This window comes from Nelumbo lutea, chromosome 3 (assembly GCF_056320005.1).
Source record: "Nelumbo lutea isolate HS-2025 chromosome 3, American lotus-T2T, whole genome shotgun sequence".
NCBI classification, from domain to species: domain Eukaryota; kingdom Viridiplantae; phylum Streptophyta; class Magnoliopsida; order Proteales; family Nelumbonaceae; genus Nelumbo; species Nelumbo lutea.
The window spans coordinates 109,401,272-109,427,057 of record NC_142686.1 but is presented as its reverse complement, the minus strand read 5'-3'; the positions used below and the strand labels follow the sequence as shown (position 1 = coordinate 109,427,057).

Here is a 25,786-nt window from a genome sequence, read left to right as displayed (position 1 = left end):
TATAACATCAAATGCTTGATTACTTCCTGCAGGATACTGCTGAATTCCACAAGAGGTCATTTGAACATGCAGTTGACTCCATCCGTACGATTGCAGCCAGTCATCTTTGGCAGGTGAACTGCAAATATGAGGGATTTTGTTCTTCTTGCTCTTCATTCATCTATTTACTGTTTGCCCTATATTTCAGCTTGTGGTTGTTCGTGCCGACTTGAATGGCCACCTGAAAGCTCTTAAAGATTATTTTCTTTTAGCTAAGGGAGATTTTTTCCAGGTAAATGATGCATTTTAACAATCCTGTTTTTGCAGAACGCAGTCTTCTGAATGTAAGCATTTTTTTTTGTCTTACTGAATCTCAATTTTCAATTCTGCATCTTCATTATAAAAAGAATATCCCATCATCATTTCCTCTAGTTTTATTTCCATGTAATACTGGAGAAAGAAGGGGATGTTCTTCCTATATTACTATACCACCATTAAAGGAGTGCTAGTTTCTGATACTTTCACATACTATTTGCTCCAATAAGTGTGGAGAACTAATTTCCTCACTGGCACACTGGTTTTAGTTATCTTTGCATCCTTGTGCCTAACTTTTATTTTATTTATATTCCTAATTGTTGCACAACCCATAATGTACTCATGGACCTTGAACAGGGTTTGCATGCAGTGGGCTATTGCACAGCTAATTTACCTTAGATGCTTATTGCACTCGGACTTGACTTCAACTTCTGTCTTTTGCAAGAATTGGCTTCATGTGATCTTGAATTAAAGATTCTTAAAAGACAACAAGCTTAAACATTAGGATGTTTTATCATAAAAGTACAACCTATTTTTCCCGGCCAGATGCATTGTCTTAATATCCACTCTTTATCTACTTAACAATTCAAGATTGACTTGGTGAAATCTTTTTGACCAACTCATGGTCTGACACTTGGACTGTACAAGTTCCTGTTAATGATGACAATTTTTGTAGTTTTCTTCATGACTCCCATCATCTATTGCCATTGCTAGAAAGAGGCATATCTGGTTTTGTTATGTTGTGGTTATGTTAGAGACTTCCTATCCACTGTGTATAATGCTGTTTCTGTTCCTAAATGATGATATAAGTACCCGCATTTTTACCCCATAAGACGATTCTTTTGGTAATAGAAGTATGACTTGGTATTCCAGTGTTTTCTTGAGGAAAGTCGCCAATTGATGCGTCTACCACCTCGTCAGTCAACTGCTGAAGCTGATCTTATGATCCCATTTCAGTTGGTAAGATAATCATGATTATGATTACATTACAAATTGTCACCATTTTATTATTTTTTTTAAGTTCATGCTTGTGAATATTCTATGTGATGTGGTAGCTTAGTTATATAATGTTAAGAACAAAATAACAAAGTATTTACAATACCATGCCCATCACCAGTTCACTCATGCAAACCTAATATTTTCTTGATTCATCTTTTCCATGTTCCAACTTTTATTGTTAGTTGTTGTGTTTTGGTGTCTATCCTACATATTTGTATAAGTTGAACTTAGATCTTTGCTTACAATTAAATATATGAGCAATGAGTTAATAAAGTTATTTACTGTTGTTGCACACCTTTCAAGTTAATCTTTTGATTGCCAATCCAAAATTTTTCTATGTGATACCATAGGTGCATATCATAATCATACACCTGGCTTCCTATGATGCAACTTTAAGACCTTGTTTCATCATGTGAAACTGGGGCTGTCAAAGGACTCAAAGTCCAATACCTGATTAGACTCTGAATCCGATTATCCTGGATTTGGATATTAGAAGTTGCATCTGAATAATAATCAGATCGGATCTGGATTTAACCCCATCCGGTCGGGTTAAAATTCGAATTCGATAACAATTTATTATTTTATATGTTTGTAGTATAGTTATGTCTATATATAAATATTTTATATATAGACATATGCTTGTAGTATAATTCGATAAAGTTTATTATTTTATATGTTAAATCCAATTCCTCCTCAAAATCACAACTCAGGTAACCCTGTCTATTCGGTTTTTAGTACTGATGTTTGCTCTATGTCTTTGGTGCCAGATTCCATCTCATACCCAAAGCCGAGAGCCCATGAGAAACCTAGTGCGAAGTGCTCAAGGAGTAGGGTAGTGAAGGGAACTAAAAGAGGTGAAGACCTAGAAGAACAAGAAGAGAGAAATAAAAGAATTTGGGAGATCATTGTGAGTTTTTTGGATGACTTTGAAAGGGAGGTTGTAAAAGAGGTAGAAACAAACAGGGATGAAGAAAAAGTACCGACTCCAACCGAGAATACGGAGGACTTGGTAATGGAATTTGTGGGGAAATTAGGTTGTAAACTCAAGGACCCCAACGATCTGAAAGTCTTCTTATAGAAACAGAAGGAGGAAGGTAAGGTGAGGAAGCGAAAGCTAATGGAAGTGGAGAGATGTTGAGGGGGACAAAACTCTAGGGGAAGATGGGAAAGAAAAGGGCATAAGTAGAAAGGTCTCGGAGGGGTCTCCTAAGCGAGGTTGAAATGAAAATAGTTAGCTGGAATGTAAGGGGTTTAGGAAGTGCGAGAAAAAGAGCAATAGTGAGAGAGGTCATTAGGAAGCTGAACCCAGATATAGTGCTGATTCAAGAGTTGAAGAGAGAAGATTTCGATAGAAGATGGGCTAGAAGCATATGGAAGGCTAGGGGTATTAGTTGGGCAATTGCTCTGTCATGGGGATCTTTGGGAGGTATAGTTACTATGTGGAAGAATGAGGTGCTAGAGGGGATTGAGGAGCTCATTGGAAACTTTACAGTCTCTATAAAGTTTAAACAATTAGAGAATGGGTTTGAGTGGGTGTTCACGAATGTTTATGGGCCTAATGATTATCGGGAAAGGAGGAAATTATGGGAAGAATTGGGGGATATTAGAGGGTTGTGGGAGGGACCATGGTGTATTGGAGGAGATTTTAATGTAATCCGGTTCATGAACGAAACTAACAACTCCAGACAAAGGGTGACAACTAGCATGAGGAGCTTTAATAGTTTGGTGGACACCCTCCAACTCAAAGAGATCCCTTTAATGCATAGTAACTTCACTTGGTCCAACCTCCAAGCTAACCCAGTTTGTTCCAAATTGGATAGATTTTTATTTTCTTTAGATTGGGAAGAACATTGGGGTGGATTGATGCCGAGAGCACTCCCAAGGGTAACGTCAGACCATTGGCCAACAGTGATCAGTGATGAGACACTAAGGAGTATTGGCCCTACTCCATTCCGGTTTGGAAACATGTGGCTAACACACTTGGATTTTGTTCAGAAGATTAAGGGTTGGTGGAGGGAGAGTAACCCTAGAGTGGAGTGGAAAAGAATGAGGTTCCATAAGAAGCTTCAATACTTGAAAGAGAGACTTAGGGAATGGAATATGATAAGAGTTTGGGAGGATAAAGGAGAGGAAGAATACTCTCGTGGACTAAATTGAGGAGATTGATCGAAAAGAAGAAGATTGGAGTACAGAGGAAAGAGATAGGGAACTAAGGTGGAATTTAAGAAAGTAGTTGGAGGATATCTTGATCAAAGAGGAGACTAGCTGGAAGCAAAAATCGAGGTGAAGGTGGATCAAGGAGGGTGATAGGAAAACAATTTTTTCACGCCCTAGCAATGGGAGAGCTAAAAATTTCGTATCCAAGCTAGAGGTGGAGGGTGCTACCTTAGTTCATCAAAATGAAATAGCAGAGGCTTTTGCAAACCATTTTAGATCAATTTTCAAGAAGCCTCTAAATCCGAGAGTGTGGATTGAAGGTGTGGAATGACCTAGATTGATATTTGAGGTGAGAGTTTGGTTAGAAAGAAAGTTTGAGTTGGATTAAATCCAAGATGCAGTTTTCTCTATGGATCGCCCGAAAGCTCTAGGTCCAGATGGGTTCACATTGGCCTTTTACCAGGATTGTTGGGATATACTAAAGGAGGACATTGTGGGAGTCTTTGAGGAATTCTATAGAAGGGGAATAATTAATCCTGGCTTGAACTCCACCTTTGTGGCCTTAATTCCCAAGAAGAAAGAAGCCATTCATCCAAGAGATTTCAGGCGGATAAGTTTGGTGAATAGTGTTTATAAGATCATAACAAAGGTGATGGCTTGCAGGATCAGGAAAGTCCTCCCCAATATTATTGAACTTGACTAAGGAGCTTTTGTTGAGGGAAGACAGATTCTTGACCAAATTCTAATAGCAAATGTAAGTGTGGAGGATTTCAAAAGATTAGGGAAGAAGGGTGTGGTATATAAACTGGACCTGGAAAAGGCGTATGATTTAGTGGATTGGTCATTTTTGCTTCAAGTAATGCTAAACTATGGTTTTGGAGAGAGATGGTGTAAGTAGGTGATGGGGTGTGTTAGGTCTTGTCACTACTACATTTTGGTGAATGGGACAGTGGTGGATTTCTTCCCAACTCTAAGAGGATGTTTTTGTTTACTTTGGTAGTTGATGTCTTGGGAAGACTGGTCTCTAGAGCAGACTCGAGGAACCTAATAAAAGGTTGGAGAGTTGGTAAGGATGGGGCACCTCTAACTCATTCGCAATTTGCGGATGATACAATCCTCTTTTGTGAGGCAGGTGATTGCAGATGGTTTAGGAATTTGAAACTTAGCATACAACTGTTTGAGCAAACGTCTAATTTAAAAGTGGACCTTGACAAAAGCTGTATAGGAGGGATAAATCTTGAATTCGGATATCGGATTTTCTAATCGGATTCAAATTCGGATATTGCCTGATCCGATTCGAATTCGATTCGTTTACACCCCTACTTCTTGGACTCCTCCTAGTGGTTTTGTTAAACTTAATTTTGATGGAAGTAGCATGGGTAATCCGGGTCCATCAGGTATTGGGGGTGTCTTAAGAAATGAGGAGGGAGTGATAATTGCTCTTTTTTCGGGGCCAATCGGATTGGGTGATTCTCTTAAAGATGGGATTTCAGCTGTTATTGAAGGAACTCAAAGGGCAATTGATTTGAATATCACCAATTTGGTCATAGAAGGCGATTCTAAACTGGTAGTGGATTGGCTGAGAAATGATGCTACTAATTTCTGGAACTACAACAATGAGAAGAGGAAATTTAATTGGTTAACCAAGAACATTGAGGTGAAGTTGAATTGGGTTAAAGGAAGTGCTAACTCCTTTGCTGATGGGTTAGCTAAACAAGGGGTATATAGGGATTCTTTGTTCTGGGCTATCTTTTTATTCTTCTCATGGTTTTTCTGATTAGGTGAGATAAGAGTGTTTATCTCCCTCTTCTTGTACCTGTGCCTTTTCTCTCTAATTTTAATAAAATCTATGAGTTATTGATACAAAAAATAAATATTGTATGCAATCATAGAGTTTACAACTAATAAATTTAATATTTATATACTTTTTAAAACATTCATAAGTTAAAAATAATTCATTTTTTAGGGCTTTTAAACTTTTTTTGTTATTTTAAACACAATAAGTTGGATGAGGGTTAAATCTGAACTTGATCTGAGTCTGACATATCAGATCGGATCCAATGGTTCTATAATCAGATCAGATGCAGATATAGGTGAATCTGACCTCGAATCTGATCCGTTTACAGCCCTATATGAAACAACATGGGGCAGATGAAACATAATGTTGTGCATGCCATACAGCAGAGTATACATCTTATTTAAATGAAATCAAATTATGTAAATTCACAAGACTAAAACAAGAAAAAAGTTCCATTTGTAGATTGCATATTTCTGATGTATTAGCTTGGGTGTTGTGCCTGAACATCTGATAACTGTCTTATCTGGTTTCTTATACAGTGCCAAGGTGCTATTCCATCTTTTTTTTTTTTTTTTTTTGTCTTTTTATGGATAACTGAGAACTTTTATTATTTTGTTGGAAAAAATCTATATACAAGGCCATGAGTAATTTCCCCAAAACTACATAGTAGAACAGGTTTTAGAATCATAATCTTCAAAATAATTTGTTGTCATCCATATTTAAATAGGAGCAAGCAATAACAGTGGAAAGAACCAGAGGGAAGGAGAGAAGCTGAAAATCTTCATTATGGAGAACTTTGTGGAGGCCAATCGGTGGAGATGATTTCTAATGGTGGAGGCGAAAAGTTTTTTGTTGGAGGAACTAAAAATCAGAGGAGAGACCAGTCTGAAAATCAGGGAAGATAAGAAGGCTTTAGTACTGCTGGTTGGGCTGGACGTGGTAGAATGGTTCACAGATTTTTTAGCAAAAGCAAGTGCAAGAGGGAAGGAGAGAAGCTGGAATGAACTCACCACGAAGGAGGGAAGAAGATATCTGGTAGAATGCAGAAGAAATTATAAGGGGTCATTCATAGCACTCTCAGAGTTTTTTGACAAAAATAGGAAACAGCTGGTCTGTTTTCCTGAAGGAAGAAGGAGTCCGGGGTGGATGGATATAGTAAGAACTCTGAAGGAATTTTCTTCAAGAGTCAAAACAGAAAAGAAGGAAGAAGAGGAGTTTTCAAGAACAACAGTCAATCTTGAAGGTCCTAGGAAACATGCCTCTACCTTGGTGCACTCTGGAACTAACGCAGCTCTGTTAGTAACAGATGAAAGAGGGGATTGGACAAGGAAGCTGATTGTCGAAATTGATAAACCATCTAGAGGATGGAAGGAAATTGTGGGTTCTTTGACAAAACACTTAAAGTTGAGATCAGAATATATCCTTGCTCCCTTTGATACGTGCAAAGCCCTGCTGGATCCACTTTAAAACAGAGTAGGAGTTGAGGCTGTATGTCTACAAGATGATTTTGGTTCGATTAATATCTTCAGGTGGTCCCCTTCTTCCAACTCAAAGGTGTCCTCGATCTTAAATGGGGTGGTAGTGCGTATAGTGGGTTTACCTTTCCATCTTTGGAATGATGAAGTTGCAGAAGCGATAGCAGTGGTGGAGAGCGAAATTGGAGGGTGTTTTCTGGGGAGATCTCAGGTCTGCAGCTATCTTGTTGAACGGAGTCAAGCCCAAGGATATTCCAAGGAAGGTGAATGTGAAGGTGGAAGGTGCTTTCATGGAGGTGTGGTGGAGGAAGCCGAACTGTGGACGGAAGCCAGGAAGGAGGAAGATGCAAAGGTTGAAGATGAAGCCTTGCGTGGAAGCAAAGGATTGGAGGACCTGCAAAGAAAGGAAAGTTATACAAAAAAGGGCGGACAAAACTTGGGAAGTTCAAAAGACTTGCAGAAGATGGAAGGTTTGGAATGTGCGCAACAAGTTAGCTGCTGGGCCTCTGACAAACCTCATGCCCATGCAGTTACAGGTGGTGCCTATACTAAACCGGTTATTACATCTGGTATTCCGCGAGAAGACCAGAAAAAAGTAGGGGGATTTGTTGAAAATGGGGAGTTTAAACGGTTGGGCCAAGGGGAAGGAGATAAAAAGAGGTTTGGTGGGCCCAGAACTCTAAAATGTGGGCCAGCCAAACCGGAAGCAGTGGGCTTTGGGTGCTTTAATGAAGGCCCTAAAAAATCAGGGCCGGAGGCTTTATTTGGGCCGCAAAAATCAGGCCCGCCTAAGGTGGTAAGGTGGATACAAGAAGCCTAGTTCATAGGTCCAATCCAAAAGGACTTCACTTAAAAAGGCATGTGACTAGTCATGTGCCATTGATAGATGGTTATTGTTTGCTGGAATGAAGCTGCCGAAGGAGAAGAGAAGAAGAAGAAGGAGAGTTGAGAATGGCGGCAATAATCTCTCAGCCGGCCCTACTCTATTATTAATAAGTGTATTACATAATGTTACACAAATAGACTAGAATGCCCCTGATTAGTAATGGAACACCTAGACAAATAAAAAATACTAAATAAGATTAGGCCCAATAACAAAAGACTAAAGACCCAACAGAGATAAATAAACATATTAAGACAACCGAACCAACACTCCCCCTCAAGCTAAGCATGGATGTCAATCATGTTTAGCTTGCCAAGTAAGTCCAAGAATTTTACTGTAGCTAGCCCTTTAGTTAAAACATTTGCGATTTGCATCTCGGAGGGAGTATAAGGAATGCATAGTTCTCTTGAGACTATTCTTTCTTTGACAAAGTGGCGGTCTATCTCAATATATTTCATTCTATCATGTTGCACTGGGTTATTTGCAATGTTGATGGCAGCCTTGTTGTCACAGTACAACTTGAGAGGGCACTCGATCTTTGTTCCAAGTTCACCAAGAAGGATCTTAAGCCATAGAAGTTCAGCAACACCATGAGCCATAGCTCGATATTCAGCCTTTGCACTTGATCTAGCAACCACATTTTGTTTTTTACTCCTCCGTGTAACTAGATTTCCTCCAACAAAGGTGTAGTACTCGGAAGTGGACTTCTTGTCCCCAACGGAGCCAGCCCAATCTGCATCAGTATATGCTTCAACTTCAATCTTATTGTGTTTTCTAAACAGAATCCCTTTCCCTGGGCAAGACTTCAAATATCTGAGAATCCTTTCCACAACTTTCATGTGAGGGACTTTAGGAGTGTGCATGAACTGACTGACAACATGTACAGCATAAGCAATGTCAGGGCGAGTGAGGGACAGATAGATCAATTTCCCCACCGGCTTTTGGTATCTTTTCTTATCAAGGTAGTCCTCTCCTACTGATTCCTGTAGGCCATGGTTCTGTTCTATTGGAGTATCTGCTGGCCTACACCCCATCATGCCTGTCTCTTGTAGAAGATCAATGACATATTTCCGCTGACATATGTAGATGCCTTCTTTTGATCTAGCAACTTCAATCCCAAGGAAGTATCTCAGTTGACCTAGGTCTTTCATCTCAAATTCAGCAGCCAAGAACTCCTTTAGTCTTTTAATCTCTTCCTGATCATCCCCTGTAATCACCATATCATCCACATAGACAATAAGTGCTGTAAGTTTTCCATTTCTCTTCCTTATGAACAATGTATGATCTACCCCACTTTGAGTATAACCACCTTTCTTCATGGCCCCACAAAGCTTCTCAAACCAAGCTCGAGGAGACTGCTTAAGACAATATAGTGCTTTTCTCAGTCTGCACACCTTCTTGCCAAACTCATAACCTGATGGAGGATCCATGAATACCTCTTCATGGAGGTTGCCATTTAGGAAGGCATTCTTTTAGTCCAATTGATGTAGCTCCCATGAGAAATTTGCAACTAATGACAATAGAACTTGGATTGTGTTGAGTTTTGCTACTGGAGAAAATGTTTCTTTGTAGTCGATCCCTTCTTTTTGAGTAAACCCTTTTGCTACAAGTCTGGCCTTGTACCTTTCAATGGACCCGTCCTCCCTATGCTTTACAGTGAACACCCACTTGCATCCAACAGTGCTTTTTCCTTCCGGTAGATCCACTAATTCCCAAGTCCTTGCTTTCATTAAGGCTTTCATTTCTTCGTCCATAGCCTCTTTCCATCTTGGATTGGATACTGCCTCTGAATACCTAGTAGGAACATGCACAGAAGAGAGAGCAGACACAAAAGAACAATAACGGGGAGACAAATGTGAGTAAGACACCAAATCAGCAATGAGATGCCGGATAGTACAAGAACGGGTAGGCTTACGAAGGGCAATAGGAAGATCCAAGTCAGAGGGATGTGTGATAGGATTACCTGGGGTTGTTGAGACAGGTTGATCCGAGTCCAATTGGTTGCTGTCATGAGTTGGAGGACCCTTTTTCCTTCTGTTGTAGGTGATTCTTATATCTTTCTGCTGCCTTCTGGAGTCTTCAGTAACATCTGCAACATCACTAGTAGTAGCTGGTGCAATGGGAGCCTCATTAGATTCACTCGGGATACCACAACTAGGAGGATCAGGAGGAGAAGGTGGAAGGTCCGAGGTAGAAAGAGGCACAAATAAGGAGGGAATAGAAGAATCCTCTTCCATCCCGCTAGTCTCCCCCTAAAGAGGATTCTAGGAAGAATGAAAATAGGATTGAGACTAAAAAAAACCACATCCTTTGTGACATTTTTTCTTGGTGACTGGATCATAACACTTGTAACCCTTCTTGTAGGAGAGTACCCCAAAAAGATTCATTTCGTAGCCCTAGGATCTAGTTTGATCTTCTTTGGATCCTTTACATGTATAAAGCATACACAACCGAAGACTTTCGGTGGAAGAGAAAAGTCTGGAAGATGAGGGCAAAGGACAGAGAAAGGAGTTTTCATCCCCAATACCTTGGATGACATTCGATTTATCAGATATGATGTAGTAAGGACTGCTTGAGACCAATAGTTTTGGGGAGCCTTGTGCTGAAATAGTAAGGCTCGAGCAGTCTCCGATAGGTGCCTATTCTTGCGCTCAACAACCCCTTTCTGTTGGGGGTACTAGCACAAGATGACTGATGGATCATTCCAGCATCCTCCATGAACAGATTCAAGGACCTTTCAAAGTATTCAACTTTATTATCAGACCTGAATTGTTTAATTTTCTTGCCAAATTGTGTTTCAATCATTTTGTAAAACGCCATGGTTACCCGTGGCACTTCATCGCGCCCTTTTAACAAGTAGATTCATGTGCATCGAAAGTAGTGATCAATAAAATTGATAAAGTACTGAAAGCCATCAATAGAAATAATGGGTGAAGGGCCCCAAACATCAAAAGAAGCTTGAATTTCATTACTAGAAATTGGATAAACAGTTCTACATTGTTTTGATAACTGACAGACTTCACAAACTAAGTTTTGATTTGAAACACCTTTGAATAATTCCGGAAACAACACTTCTAATGATGAAAAAGGTAAATGACCTAGCCTGGCATGCCACAAATGTAACCTAGCTATTGACTCCACATTGGACTGACTACTAGTAGCAGATGTTTGTAAGGCCGAACTGATGTCTGCATCAAGGTAGTAGAGGCCTCCACACTCATGACTGCTCCCAATCGTTCTCTTCGTCAATCTGTCCTGAAAGACATAATGAGTAGGAAAAAAAGTTTTGGTAAGCTTTGAAACAGATAAGAGATTTGAAGAAAGATTGGGAACATGCAGGACAAATTTGAGTGAGAGGACCTTGCTTTGGTCAACCACCCCTTTCCCAGAGATGGTAAAGAGGGAACCATTAGCAACCCTCATCTTATCTTGGCTAGGCAGTAAATGATAGTAAGAAAATAGAGAAGACATATGTGTCATGTGGTCAGTTGCACCGGAATCAATAATCCAAGAACCACGATCAATAGAACTAGTTGCACTAAAAGCAGAGGCCGTACCTGCTCTGGCAATGGAGGTGGAAGCAAGAGAATTGGTCCTTAGACGGGCTAGTACCCGGCTAAGTACCTCTACCTCATCGGCAGTGAAACCCAAGGATCCGTGTCCGGGGGAATTAGCAATTTGTCCCATGGAAGGGGAAGTAACTGTGGATGAGTGTTTTGAGCCATCACCACTGTGACTGACAACCAGATTCCCACTTGCAACTTGACCCTTCTGATGCTTCTTATCTTTCTTCAAAGCAGCTGGTTTCAGATGTGGATAGAGAACCCAACAAGTCTCTTTCACATGCCTTTCTCCTCCACAGTGGGTGCACTTCAGATGTCTCTTGTCTGAGTACTTATTCCCCTTTTGATTTGTAGAAATTAGGGTCGAATGTTCCACAGACTGTTCAGCTGGCTTTGTTTGAGTATCAACTTGCATCTCTTTTCTCCTAACCTCTTCATTCCTCACGATGTAGTCGACATGATGTAAGTCTGGCATTTCATCCATTCCCAGAATTTGGGACCTTATGCTTTCATATATTGGATCTAGGCCAGCCAAAAATTTAAATGCTCTGCCCTCTTCAATTTTTTTCATGCCTTTCCTTGTCTCTGGCATTCTCCCAATCAAGAATGAGGTGATGATCTAACTCTTCCCATAGTCCTTCTAAGGTAGCAAAATATGTTGCAACAGTCATATCCCCTTGCCTCAAGGCAGCAATGTCTTGATTCAATCTATAAATTCTGGCATTATTTTTTCTCTGCCCATAAGTTTTAGACACTTTCTCCCATATCTTGGCAGCAGTGGAGAAATGTTGAACAGTCCTAGATACCCTTGGAGTCATTGAAGCAAGTAGCCAGACATAACTGTAGCATTCTCCTTATGCCAAACTGCATAATCAACACTACCCACTTCAGGTTCCTTCTTTTGACCGTCCAAATAACCAGTGAGTTCCCGGGATGTGATGAAGAGCATGGCTGAAGCAGACCATTCTCTGAAGTTATACTCATCCAACAACACATTAGTAATCTGCAGGTTGTGCAGATTTGGATTCTCCAGATTAGGGGACCTCCCACTAGTCCTAACATCTTTAGAAGACACTTCCCCGGATATAGAAGACATCTTCTCCTACTTGCAAAGATCAAAATTGTAAACACAATATACAGATAACTGTTTCAGACTTACGGAACTTGCTGCACTGCAAACTCTGTCCAGAGAACCCGTAACAGAGCTGAAACCACAAGCACCACACTGCTGCACTGTGCTCTAATTACTGCTGTCGCAGACTGTAATCAGTCCAGACTTCTGCTGTGCTCTAATCACTGCTGTCGCAGCCTGTAATCTCTGCCACAACCAGTTCTAGGACTGCCGAGATCAGTCCTTCCACCTAGATCTGTTCCACACAGATCTCTCTTAGCCGAATGGCTACAATCTGCTGTACTGAGTCTATTAGGGCATCAACTTCTGGGACTAACTCCCCTTGGGCCCTACAACCAAGGGAAACCCTAGATGTAGGTCCTGCTGTGTTCAACGATCAACCCTAGGGTTTCTTTGCAGCAGCCAATATAGAAAAGAGGAAGAAAGAGAGTTGGATACGAGTAGAAGATGAAGCGGCGGTTGTAATTAGGTGAAAGATTAGAGCTCTGATACCATGTTTGCTGGAATGAAGCTGCCGAAGGAGAAGAGAAGAATAAGAAGAAGAAGGAGAGTTGAGAATGGTGGCAATAATCTCTCAGCCAGCCCTACTCTATTATTAATAAGTGTATTACGTAATGTTACACAAATAGACTAGAATGCCCTTGATTAGTGATGGGACACCTAGACAAATAAAAAACACTAAATAAGATTAGGCCCAATAACAAAAGACTAAAGACCCAACAGAGATAAATAAACATATTAAGACAGCCGAACCAACAGTTATTACCATCTATCTTCTTCTTCTTCAAGTGCAACGAACTGTGCAACAGGAAGCCTGAACTCGGCACATTTTGGAGATTCGAAACAGTGGGTTATGGCGGTAAGATTAGAGAAATCGTCGCCAGAAAAGCGCAACCCAAGGTGTGTTAAATGAAGGGATTTAGAGGAAAGAAAGAGGGAGCTCTCTCAGATTGAAGATCTTAGCGATTCTGAATCGGATGATTCTGAAAGTCTAGGTAGCATCGATCTTAGCATATCAAAGGACATTTCTGAAGAAGATAACCTTGGAACAAAAGTATTGTTTTTGGAGGAGGGAGTTGATTCTCAGAGTTTTGAGGGAGGCTTGAAGAGTTCGATGGAACGACAGAAGACAACTACGGTTGGGACTCAGATTCTGTCTACACTGGCAAGGGAGATTAACTCCTTAGCCCAGGAAGAATAGGTTATGGGTTTGGAAAGAAAAGACTCTATTGGATTGCTCTGTAATGTATCGCCTACAGCCAGATAGCAGTGGAAGACTAAGTTAGATGCAGAAGTTGACAAGTTGTTGATTTCCTATGAAAATTCTCTTAAGCAGATCAGACCACATGAGACAGATTTAGACTTGCCTCCCGATGCCAGTCCTGATCCCTTGAAAGAAGTTCATTTGGTTCCTGTTAGAATAGTGTTAAAATAACTTAGTTGCAGATGTTTGGGCCTGTTTGGCTAATTAAAGTGTTTTTTTATTTCGTTTCTTATTTATGTTATGTCGGTTATTGTACTCAGGGGCACAAGGGTCTTTTCCCTTGTTATTTCTGTTGCCCTATATATAGTAAAATAAAGACTGGTGCCGCCAGTACTGTTACATTGCAAAACCTTCTTTCTTCTCTCCTCTCTTCTTCTTCTCTTCTCTTCTCTTCTCTTCTCTTCCTCTTATTTCTGGCCGGCCAACACTATCAAGATGGTATCAGAGCGGGAATACTGATTAAAGAGAGCAGATCGACCAACCCCACAGTCAAGAGCAGATCGATCAACCCAGAGAACAGATCGATCAACCCAGAGAACAGATCAAACAGACTAGCAGAACCCGGGCGGAACAGAAATCTGATTCTGGATTACAAAATAGCTACAACTAGTACAGTTCTCCCTGTTTTTCTCTTATTCCCTCCTTGGTCATGTGCCGAGTAAAAACCCTATGAGTTTGGGGCGGCTGAATGCTGTCGAACCTGTGTAACCCCAATTTTCTTGGATCGTGTGATCCTGTTCATGTGTTAAGACAACTGTAGGTCAAGGATGACCTGTCTTCTCAATGGTTTGAGTTGACTATAAGTAAGAAGGATCTCTCCTGCTGATTAGTGGCTGTTAGACATTCTGGAATTCTGGTAGGTGGGGACTGTTAAAACTATACAGGTCTGAAATCTGCCGAATGTTACCTCTGTTTTGTCCGGAATTTGGTACAGTTTGTGCTTAACCTGGTTGTTAAACTCAAGTGTGTGGGTGTGAACTGAGTGGAGCATTGTTTTGTGGAGTAAGGAGGGGTCCTAAGTTCGGTGTTTGGGACTGATTAATTGCTTGACCATGTTGATTGAGAATTCTGCTACTTCAGAGATCTCAGGGAGTCACAATGGAGTGAGTGGGGGAGTGGATATGAGCTTTCCCATGGCTGTTATTTCCTTTGATGGTCTGAATTACCTTGAGTGGTCTAGGGGAATAAAACTCTACATCACTGCTAGGGGGAGAATAGGATACATCAATGGGAGAGTAAAGGAACCGAAGTATGGAAGTGATGAGCATGATAGGTGGAACCAAGAGAACTGTATGGCGATGTCTTGGCTCTTGGTTTCAATGCTGCCACAAGGAAGACTTTTATGTGGGCTGAAACTGCTTGTGAGATACGGGAATAAGCGAAGTTCACCTATTCAGAGCAGAGACACTATGCCAGGACACCCAACAAAGTGGTGTGGCTGAACGGAAAAACCGTCACATTCTCGAAGTTGCTCGTGGCTTGTTGATTCATATGAATGTGCCAAAACAGTTCTGGATGGATGCAGTATTGTGTGCGACATATATCATCAATCGCATGCCCTCTCGGCTACTAGAGTATAAGGCCCCACATCAGCTCTTGTTCCCTACAGCCTCTGTCCACCATTCCGATGCGTGTTTTTGGGTGTCGTTTTGTCCACAACCTGTCACCTACTCGTGGTAAACTTGACCCTTGGGCTATTCCTTGTGTTTTTCTTGGTTACCCTTCATCTCAAAAGGGGTATCGTTGCTATGATCCCATTGCCCGCAAGTACTATGTTTCCATTGATGTCTCATTCTTTGAGAGTCAACCGTTTTTCTCGGTTTCTCCTTAGGGGGAGAGTAGGGTTGAGGAGAAACAGGCGACGACTCAAATTCAACTACCTCCTTTACCCGATCCTCCTCCGTTCCGGGTTTTTCATTGTTGCCATAAGAGCCACCAGAGTTCAAGAGCTGTGGAGCCGGACACTATGCAACCAACATCATCGGATTCACCCGAGGCAGATCCGTCTCATCAGCCAGGTACACTTGCTCCCATTGCTCCTTTAAATGTTGATTCACTTGCCACCAATGATCTTAATATTCCTATTGCTAAGAAAAAGGGTGTTAGATCTTGTACCACTAATCATCCTATCTCTAATTTTGTGTCCTATGAGCATGTTTCACCTTCGTACCGTGCCTATCTCTCTTTTGTGGATAGTGTCCCCATTCCTAAGACCGTGGCAGAAGCTTTGTCAAAACCTGAATGGGCAAATGCAATGTAGGAAGAAATTGATGCCTTATACAAGAATGGTATTTGGGAGTTGGTAGATCTTCCTGAAGGGAAGGAACTAGTGGGGTGCAAGTGGATGTTCACAGTAAAACACAAAGCTGATGGAACTGTTGAAAGGTACAAGGCTAGATTGGTAGCAAGAGGCTTCACACAGGTATATGGAGTGGACTATGCAGAGACTTTTGCTCCAGTAGCCAAGATGAACTCTATCCGGATTCTCCTTTCCTTGGCAGCAAATCTTAATTGGGATCTTCACCAATTGGACATCAAGAATGCCTTCTTGAATGGTGACTTGGAAGAGGAAGTGTACATGACCCAACCCTCAGGGTTTTGTGCTAGAGGCAGTGAACAAAAGGTGTGCAGGTTAAAAAAATCCCTATATGGGTTGAAACAATCACCTAGGGCTTGGTTTAGTAAGTTCCATTTAGCAGTCCAACAGATGGGATTCAAACAATGCCAGTCAGATCATACCCTGTTTGTGAAAAAAGGTGAAGGTAAAATTGCAGCTCTTATTGTGTATGTGGATGAATAGTGATCACAAGATATTGGGAGGTTGAAATCCAGAGACTAAAAAAATTCTTAGCCACTAAATTTGAGGTGAAGGATCTAGGCCCCTTACGATACTTTCTTGGAATTGAAGTTGCCCGCTCTCACAAGGGCATCTTTATTTCCCAATGGAAGTATGTACTAGATCTACTAGAAGATACAGGCAAGTTGGGGGTAAAACCATTTGATTCACCTATTGAACCTAATCACCATCTGGGAAATAGTCAGGGAGAGTTTTTGAAAGATGTAAAGATGTTTCCAGAGACTCGTGGAGAGACTTTTGTATTTGTCTATGACCATGCCTGATATTACCTATGCAGTGGATGCCCTTAGTCAATTCATGCACAACCCTAGGACAACTCACTTTGAGGTTGTAGAGAGGATCTCGAGATACCTCAAGAAGTTTCCTGGAGCTGGTTTGTTGTTCCAGAAACACAATCACTTAAAAGTGGAAGTATATACTGATGTAGATTGGGCAGGAGCAGTCAATGACTGAAAGTCTACCAGTGGGTATTGTGCCTTTGTAGGATGAAACCTTGTCACATGGAGAAGCAAAAAACTAAGTGTGGTGGCTAGATCCAGTGCTGAAACAGAGTATAGAGCGATGGCTCATGGGGTTGCGGAAATCATGTGGATAAGAAATCTGTTAGGTGAACTGGGTTTCGCAGTAAGCAATCCTATGTCATTCTACTGTGACAATAAAACTGCCGTCAATATTGCTACTAATCCAGTTCTGCATGACAGGACAAAACACATTGAAGTGGACAAGCATTTTATCAGACTTGAAAGTGGAGAAGTGTGTACACTGTATGTCAGCTCGGAAGAACAACTTGCTGATATCTTCACTAAAGGTCTCCATCATGTGCGGCACAAAGATTTGTGTGACAAGTTGGGCATGATTGACATCTATGCTCCAACTTGAGGGGGAGTGTTAGAATAGTGTTAAAATAACTTAGTTGCAGATGTTGGGGCCTGCTTGGCTAATTAAAGTGTTATCAGATATAGAGGGTGATATCGAGTTTAGTGGAAGGGGAGAGAGAAGGAAGGGTTCTTTGTGAGATGGAACCGGGTTCGTAGGGGGCATTTGTAAGGAGTCTTATTATCAACATCATTAGTTGGAATGTGAGAGGGATAGGGAATGCAAGAAAGAGAAGGGTAATCAAAGACCTGTTGAGGAGAGAGAAGCCTGATATAGTCATGTTACAGGAAACTAAGTTGGCAGATTTGGACAAAAGATGGGTTAGAAGTGTGTGGAAATCAAGAATGTTCTGGACTTCATCTCCGTTATGGGGATCCTCAGGAGGGATAGTGACCTTGTGGAGAGAGGATGTTGTAGAATCTGTGGAAGAACTTATAGGGAGATTCTCTGTGTCTTTAAAATTTAGAAATGTGGAAGGCGGATTCATTTGGGTGTTAACTAATGTCTGTGGACCAAATAGTTATAGGGAAAGGAAGGAAATGTGGGAGTTGTATGGAATTCAAGGCTTGTGGGATGGCCCATGGTGCTTGGGGGGGACTTCAATGTAATCAGGTTTTGTAATGAATCAAATAACCCCCAAAGATTGATTACTACAAGCATGAGAAATTTCAATGAATTAATTAACACCTGTGGGCTAAAGGAATTACCTCGTCTACAAGCTAATTTTACATGGTCCATGTAGAAGATCAAGATTGTAATCAGTCTTGAATCCTAAAAGGTTTTAGGTTTGTAAAACAGAAGAGAAGATGAGAGAAAAGGAGAGAATAGAAGAGAAGCAAGAGAACACAAGTTGCTGAAAGGAGGGACAGATTCTAACTAATCTGCCGCCGTCACTTCAACTTAATATTTATATGTTATGCTAGTTACAGGAAAGGACACATCTGCCCTTGGTGTTTACATCATAACACTTAACAATATAAAACTGAAAAGTAAATAACAACTAGAATAACAGAAAAACATAACAAATAGACTAGGTACATTCTACCGTACGGACAGAGTGGCCCTACAGCTGTGGGGCCCACATCAGTTTCTCTACACTCCCCCTCAAGTTGGGAGTAAATGTTTATCATTCCCAACTTGGATAGATCCGCTTCTAGCTTCTTTCTTGATATGGCTTTAGTGAGGATATCTGCTAGTTGCATACTGGAAGTGATGTAAGGGAGGCATACTTCTTGAGATGAGACCCTCTCTCGTACAAAATGCCGATCAACTTCAATGTGTTTGGTTCTGTCATGCTGTACTGGATTATGTGCTATATTAATAGCTGCTTGATTATCACAGTACAACATCAGAGGCTTCTCATACTCAATACCCAACTCCTCAAGTAGAGATCTTAGCCATAGGATTTCAGCCACTCCGTTGGCCATGGACCTGTATTCTGCTTCAACACTCGACCGGGAGACAACACTCTGCTTCTTACTTCTCAAGGAGACAAGGTTTCCTCCCACAAGGGCACAATATCCTGAGGTAGACCGTCTGTCATCAAAACTCCCAGCCCAATCGGCATCCGTATAGACCTCCACCTTCATGTGGTTACTGTTCTTGAACAATATACCTCTACCCGGGCATCTCTTCAAGTATGCTAGTATTCTTTCTGCTGCTAGAAGGTGCGTGGTTCTAGGAGAATGCATGTACTGACTGACAACACTAACTGCATAACCGATATCTGGCCGAGTGAGGCACAGATATAGGAGCTTTCCCACTAACCGTTGGAACATAACTTTGTCTTCAAGCAGCTCTCCACTCTCTGCACTAATCCTGTGGTTCTGTTCAATGGGTGTATCTGTAGGTTTGACACCCAGCTTTCCAGTTTCAGCCAACAGATCTAAAATATATTTCCTCTATGAGACAAAGATCCCCTGTTTAGATCTAGCAACCTCAATACCTAAAAAATACCGTAGTGAACCCAGATCTTTCACCTCAAACTTTTGATGAAGGAGCTGTTTGAGGGACTCAATCTCATGGTTGTCATTTCTTGTCACCACAATATCATCAACATATACTGCAAGTAGTGTCAGTGAAGACTCCACCCTCTTGATGAACAGTGTATGATCTCACTGGGCCTGTACATAACCGAACTTCCCAAGAGCTAGTCTGAATCTGTCGAACCAAACTCTAGGTGACTGCTTCAAACCATACAATGCCTTATTGAGCCGACAGACCTTCTTACCTGTCTCTGTATCATAGTATCCAGGAGGCAACTGCATGTAGACCTCTTCCTGCAAGTCCCCATTCAGGAAGGCATTTTTAACATCCATTTGGTACAAGGGCCAAGTGTGGCTTGCTGCAAGAGATAATAAAACCCGAATGGTGGTCATCTTGGCTACCGGGGCAAACGTCTCCAAGTAATCTATACCATAAGTCTGAGTGAACTCTTTTGCAACTAGCCGAGCTTTGTACCTCTCAATGGAACCATCTGCATTGTGCTTTACAGTAAATACCCATCTGCATCCAACTGGTTTCTTTCCTTTGGGTAAATCAACTAGCTCCCAGGTATTATTTTTCAACAAGGCATCCATTTCAACCTGCATTGCACCTCTCCACTTCGGGACTGATAGAGCCTCTTGCACTGTTCTTGGAATAGGGACATTGGAAATGGAACTAAGGTAGGACCTGTAGGTAGGTGATAGGCGCTCATAGGATAAAAAATGGGAAATACAGTGGGTTGTAGATGTGGTACAATGTCGTTTCCCTTTACGGACTGCAATTGGAAGATCAAGGTCATCTGTAGGAGGTGAAATGGCAACAATAGAAGAAGTATCTGTGGGTCTTGGGACTGTAATGCCTGGACCTGGAGCCGCAGATGAGATTGGAGCTAGCCTGGACTGCTGATGATCGGGATCAACCTGCCTGCACCGCCTGTGATAGACCCTCAACTCCTGATCCTTCTGACCACCCTCACCATTACAGCTCCCCCTCAACTCCTGATCCCTCTGGCCACCCTCACCATTGCAGCTCCTATCACCCAATGGAATAGGTAAAGGAACTACCCCACTCTCACTGCTCTCCCCCTGAAGACATGGACCTAAACCCCTACTCTCACTGCTCTCCCCTTGAGGAGAAACCCGAGGATAATAGGGTATCTCCTCAAAGAAAGTGACATCCATAGAGACGAACCTCCTCCCTGAGACAGGATCATAGCAGCAATACCCCTTTTGAGTTCGTGCATAACCAAGGAAAATGCATTTGGAGGCCTTGGGTTCAAACTTGGAGTGATGGGGTCCGAGAAGCTGAACAAAGCAGGTACAACCGAAAGTCTTAAGGGGAATAGAAAACAACTCCTCATGTGGGTATAGAAGGGAAAAGGGAGATCGCAAATCAAGAACCCGGGAAGGAATCCGATTAATAAGATAGACCGTTGTGAGGATAGCATCACCCCAGAAGCGAATAGGGACATTGGAGGTAAACATAAGGCTTCTAGCCACCTCCAAGATGTGCCTATTCTTCCTTTCTGCAACCCCATTCTGTTGAGGTGTATGAGGGCAAGAGCTCTGATGGATAACCCCATGAGTAAGAAGGTAAGATGCCAATGACTTAGCAAAGTACTCCTTTGCATTATCAGATCTAAGAACTTTAATCTTGGCATCAAACTGGGTTAGGATCATTTGGTGAAAGTTTTGGGTCAGGGCGGTAACCTCATCTCGTGAACGCATAAGATAAACCCAAGAAAACCGGGTATGGTCATCAACGAATAACAAAAAATATCTGTACCCACCCATAGAAGGAATGTGATATGGCCCCCAAACATCCGTATGCACGAGATCAAAAGGACGATTACTCCTTTTATTACTCAATGAATAAGAGTTTCTACAATGTTTAGCAAACTCACAGCTTTCACATTGCAATTGGGACAACTCAACAGACTCAAACAAAGTAGGAAACAAACTCTTTAAGGATCGAAAAGACAAATGACCCAATCGGTTATGCCAAAGCATAACCGGCCTCACACTCTGGGAAACAAGTGACCTCTTACCAACTGACTCTTCCCGACGAGAACTCTCCCCGAGCAGATAGATCCCATTCGTCTCACGGCCAGTCCCAATCGCCTTTTTCGTCTCCATGTCCTGAAAAACACACCGGTCAGGGAAGAAAGTTACTGAGCAGTTCATGTGTTTGGTAATACTACTGACTGAAAGGAGGTTAGTATCAAGCTTAGGAACATGTAAGACAGAAGACAAGGAGATCGTATCTGATAACTTAATGTCCCCCTTCCCAGAAATAGGAACCAGGGAGCCATCATCAATAGATATTCTATCCCTACCAGATGACAAATGGTAAGAGGTAAACAATGAAGGCAAGCTAGTCATGTGGTCGGATGCACCTGAATCTATTACCCAACAAGGTTCAGTAGTACCTGGAGCTGAGGCATGGTAAGCTGAAGCTAGAGTACCTGAATTTACGGTTGTAAGCTGACAACCCATCTCAGAAACACTACCATAACTGATGCCCCCAAAGCTGCCTTCTGCCTGATTTTTAAACTCCATCTCGGTCAAGTCTTAAAACAGCACTTGGACTACCAATCACAACCAAAAAACAGTATAGGCCTGATTTGTATTCACAGTGTATGTGCACAACTGGGATAACTCTGATATGAAACCAACAAACAAACACAACAGTGGCTGTCCGTAGAGCTCTAACCCCTTTAAGAGAGTTCGAAAACCCCAAAAAACTCTGAAAAACAGCTTAGAAGGAGGTCTGATTTGCCTTTGCAGAATTAGGGTTTTAATCAGTCCTTAAAGTGATCAATTCAGTTGCATAATCTAATCAGTACTGTATAGCTAGACTTGCAGTAGGGTTAATGTGAAACCCTAGAATCTGATCAATGCCAACAATAGACCTGAGGACAGCTCTAGGTAGATCACAAGGTTCAGTCCAGCACTAGGGCTTGCCGCAAGATCACTTCAACCTATCTTTTCTTAGAAAAATAAATGACTTACAAGAAAAGATTTGATTTGAAAGCTGAAAGCTGATCCGAAACTGATCTGATCTGAAAAGACAGTTACTTTTCAAACAGAGTCAAGGAAGTAAGTCTGAAAGCTTATCCGAAATTGATATGATACCGATGTGATCTGAAACTGGTCTGATCCGATCAGGAATACCAACACAAAACTGATCTGAAATCAATCGCCTATCAATCTGAGATGCTGCTCTCTGAAATCACTACTGTTGGGCCCACTACGGTGAGAGCAAAAATTGGGTTTCAACTGTAGGTTTGAGGATCTGAAATCACTAAAGTGCTCAGCTGCACTCTCCAAGCAGTCCGCACCAGTGGGACTTGTCGTAGGGCACTGTGAAACCCTAAAAACTAATCCCCTTTGAAGAGGAGGGTTCGGCCCAACAATCACACCCTAGACACAAACTTAATCACAGTTCGGCAAGCCAAACCCTAGAGCAAACTTGAACACAGTTCGACCCCTCTTTCTAGATAGGTCCAACCTATCTCGGCTGATTGCAATCTCTAAAAATCAGTAAAGAAATAAACTTACTTATCGATTACCTGCCTTCGGTGTATTGTCTTCTAGGGTTACCTGAACCCTAACCTTCGCTGCCTCTTCCTGATTACCAACTCTCTGCAGGCTGTGGCAAGTCTTCAATTGCTGCGAACCTCTCCTAGTAATCTCCAAGATTCAGCCGCCAAAAAACTTCTTCAAGACTTCCATCCCTAGCTAGTTCTCATGTGGTCGGCTGGACTAGATACACATGAGAAGCCCTAGATAGGCTCTGATACCATGTAGAAGATCAAGACTGTAATCAGTCTTGAATCCTAAAAGGTTTTAGGTTTGTAAAACAGAAGAGAAGATGAGAGAAAAGGAGAGAATAGAAGAGAAGCAAGAGAACACAAGTTCCTGAAAGGAGGGATAGATTCTAACTAATCTGCCGCCACCACTTCAACTTAATATTTATATGTTATGCTAGTTACAGGAAAGGACACATCTGCCCTTGTTGTTTACATCATAACACTTAACAATATAAAACTGAAAAGTAAATAACAACTAGAATAGCAGAACTAGAATAACAGAAAAACATAACATAGACTAGGTACATTCTACCCTACGGACAGAGTGGCCCCACAGCTGTGGGGCCCACATCAGTTTCTCTACAGTCCAATTTCCAAGAAAACCCCATTTGCTCCAAACTTGATAGATTCCTTTTTAATGTAGAGTGGGAGGATCATTGGAGGAATTTGGTGGCTAAAACCCTTCCTAGAGTTACATCTGATCACTGCCCTATACTATTAGGTCAAGATTTTCTAGGCTTTGGTCCACAACCCTTTAGATTTGAGAATATGTGGTTGACTCATCCAGATTTTGAATGAAAGGTTGGTGAGTGGTGGAATGAAGATTTGAGAGGGGTAAAGTGGAAAGGTGTAAGGTTCCACAAAAAGTTGAAGAGATTGAGAGCTAGGATCAAAGAGTGGAATCGGGAGCATTTTGGAAGGGTAGAGGATCAAAAGAATATTTTGATGTCCAGGATTGATGAACTAGACTCCAAAGAATCCTAGAGAATTATGAATGAGCAAGAAGGGTTTTTGAGAAGTAGCTTAAAAAAGGAATTGGAAGAAGTCCTTCTTAGAGAAGAGATTTCATGGAGGCAAAAGTCAAGACACAAATGGATCAAAGAAGGGGATGGCAATACAAAATTTTTCCATGCGTTGGCTAATGGGAGGAGAAGAAAAAACTGTGTGGCTAAATTAGAAGTGGATGGGGAGGAAGTCACAAATCAAGATGTGATAGCAAAACTGTTGGTGGATCACTTTAAATCAATTGCAGGGAAGCCTTGAATAATAGACTAAGGCTGGAAGGTCTAGATTGGCCCAGGCTGTCTGAAGAGCAAGCAAGCTGGTTAGAGAGGAGTTTTGAAGAAGAGGAAATTAGGCATGTAGTGTTTTCAATTGATAGATCTAAAGCCCCTAGGCCAGATGGCTTCACCATGGCTTTTTATCAAGACTGTTGGAATGTGGTAAGAGAAGACCTTTGTGCTGTTCAAGGAATTTGAAGTTAACAACAAAGTAAGCCCTGGAGTTAATGCTACTTTCATAGCTCTAATCCCTAAGAAGAAAGAAGCCAAAAATCCTAAAGATTTTAGGCCGATCAGTTTGGTGACTAGCATTTACAAAATCTTGGCTAAAGTGCTATGCTTGAGGATTAAAGCGGTGCTACCCTCCATCATTAGTCAAGCCCAGGGAGCTTTCATGCAAGGGAGACAAATAACAGATTAGATTCTAATAGCTAATGAATGTGTGGAGGATATGAGAAAGTCCGGAAAGCAAGGTTTTGTTTGTAAGCTGGATTTAGAAAAGGCCTATGATCTATAGATTGGAGTTTCTTATTAGAGGTCCTAGGGTGTTGTGGGTTTGAAGTTAGATGGTGTAATTGGATAAAGGGCTGCATAAGTTCTTGCCACTTTCCGGTCTTGGTTAATGGGTTAGTCAAGGATTTCTTCCCAGCTTTTAGAGGGTTAAGGCAAGGTGATTCCCTTTCCCCTTTTCTTTTTACCATAATTGCAGATGTTTTCAGTAGTTTGATCTCTAAGGCAGACAGGGAAGGTTTAGTGAGAGGTTGAAGGATAGGAAGGAACTGGATTAGGGTGACCCATTTACAGTTTGTTGATGACTTAATAATCTTTTGTGAAGGGGGTGACAGGAGAATAGTAAGTAATCTCAAATCTTTGATAAAGCGCTTTGAGAGAGTATCCAATCTTAAAATAAACTTGGAAAAGAGTTATGTGGTGGGAGTGAATCTGGATGAAAGGACTCTTGAGTTGGTGGCTGAGTATCTAGGTTGTCCCATTCGGCATTTCCTATTGGCCCTTACAGTATTTAGGTCTTCCTGTAGGAACCAACCCTAAGGAGAGCACCTTTTGGGCCCCGGTTCTAGAAAAGTTTGAGAAAAGATTAGCCTCGTGGAAAAAGAACTATATTTCTTTAGGGGGTAGAATTACTTTATTGAGAGCTTTAGCAAATCTGCCGATTTATTAATTCTTTGTGTTTAGGATTCCTGTTAGGGAAGCTAAGAAATTAGAGAAATTAATGAAAATTTTTCTTTGGGAGCCAGGGGAGGAAAAAAGGATCATTTAATAAATTGGGGAATAGTGTGTAGGAGGAAAGAGGAAGGTGGGTTGGGACTGGGGAACCTAGTTTTGAAGAACAAAGCACTCCTAGGAAAATGGTTGTGGAGATGGCCCTTAGAACAGGAGAGACTTTGGCATGAGGTGATATATAGTATACATGGCAGTTCGGGAAATGGATGGGATGCTGGTGTATCGCGTTGAGCCACTTTGGCAACTCCTTGGAAAGTAATTCAGAGTATTCATCCTTTTTTCCTCAACTGTATCAGGTATGATGTCAATTCTGGTACTTCTGTTTTGTTCTGGGGAGACATCTGGGTGGGCAATTCTGCCCTTAAGGACAGTTTCCCTTCTCTCTATT

At 41.5% G+C, this 25,786-nt stretch overlaps 1 protein-coding gene across 1 annotated transcript in view; it reads left to right on the top strand.

The window, feature by feature from the left end:
• Window positions 1-25,786, top strand: part of GCP4 (GAMMA-TUBULIN COMPLEX PROTEIN 4) — a 62,108-nt gene that overhangs the window by 13,533 nt on the left and 22,789 nt on the right. The window contains exons 7-9 of the mRNA XM_088977809.1: window positions 33-113; window positions 188-271; window positions 1,168-1,254. Of these exons, the coding sequence (XP_088833935.1) occupies window positions 33-113; window positions 188-271; window positions 1,168-1,254 (252 nt within the window). The remainder of the gene's footprint in view (window positions 1-32; window positions 114-187; window positions 272-1,167; window positions 1,255-25,786) is intronic.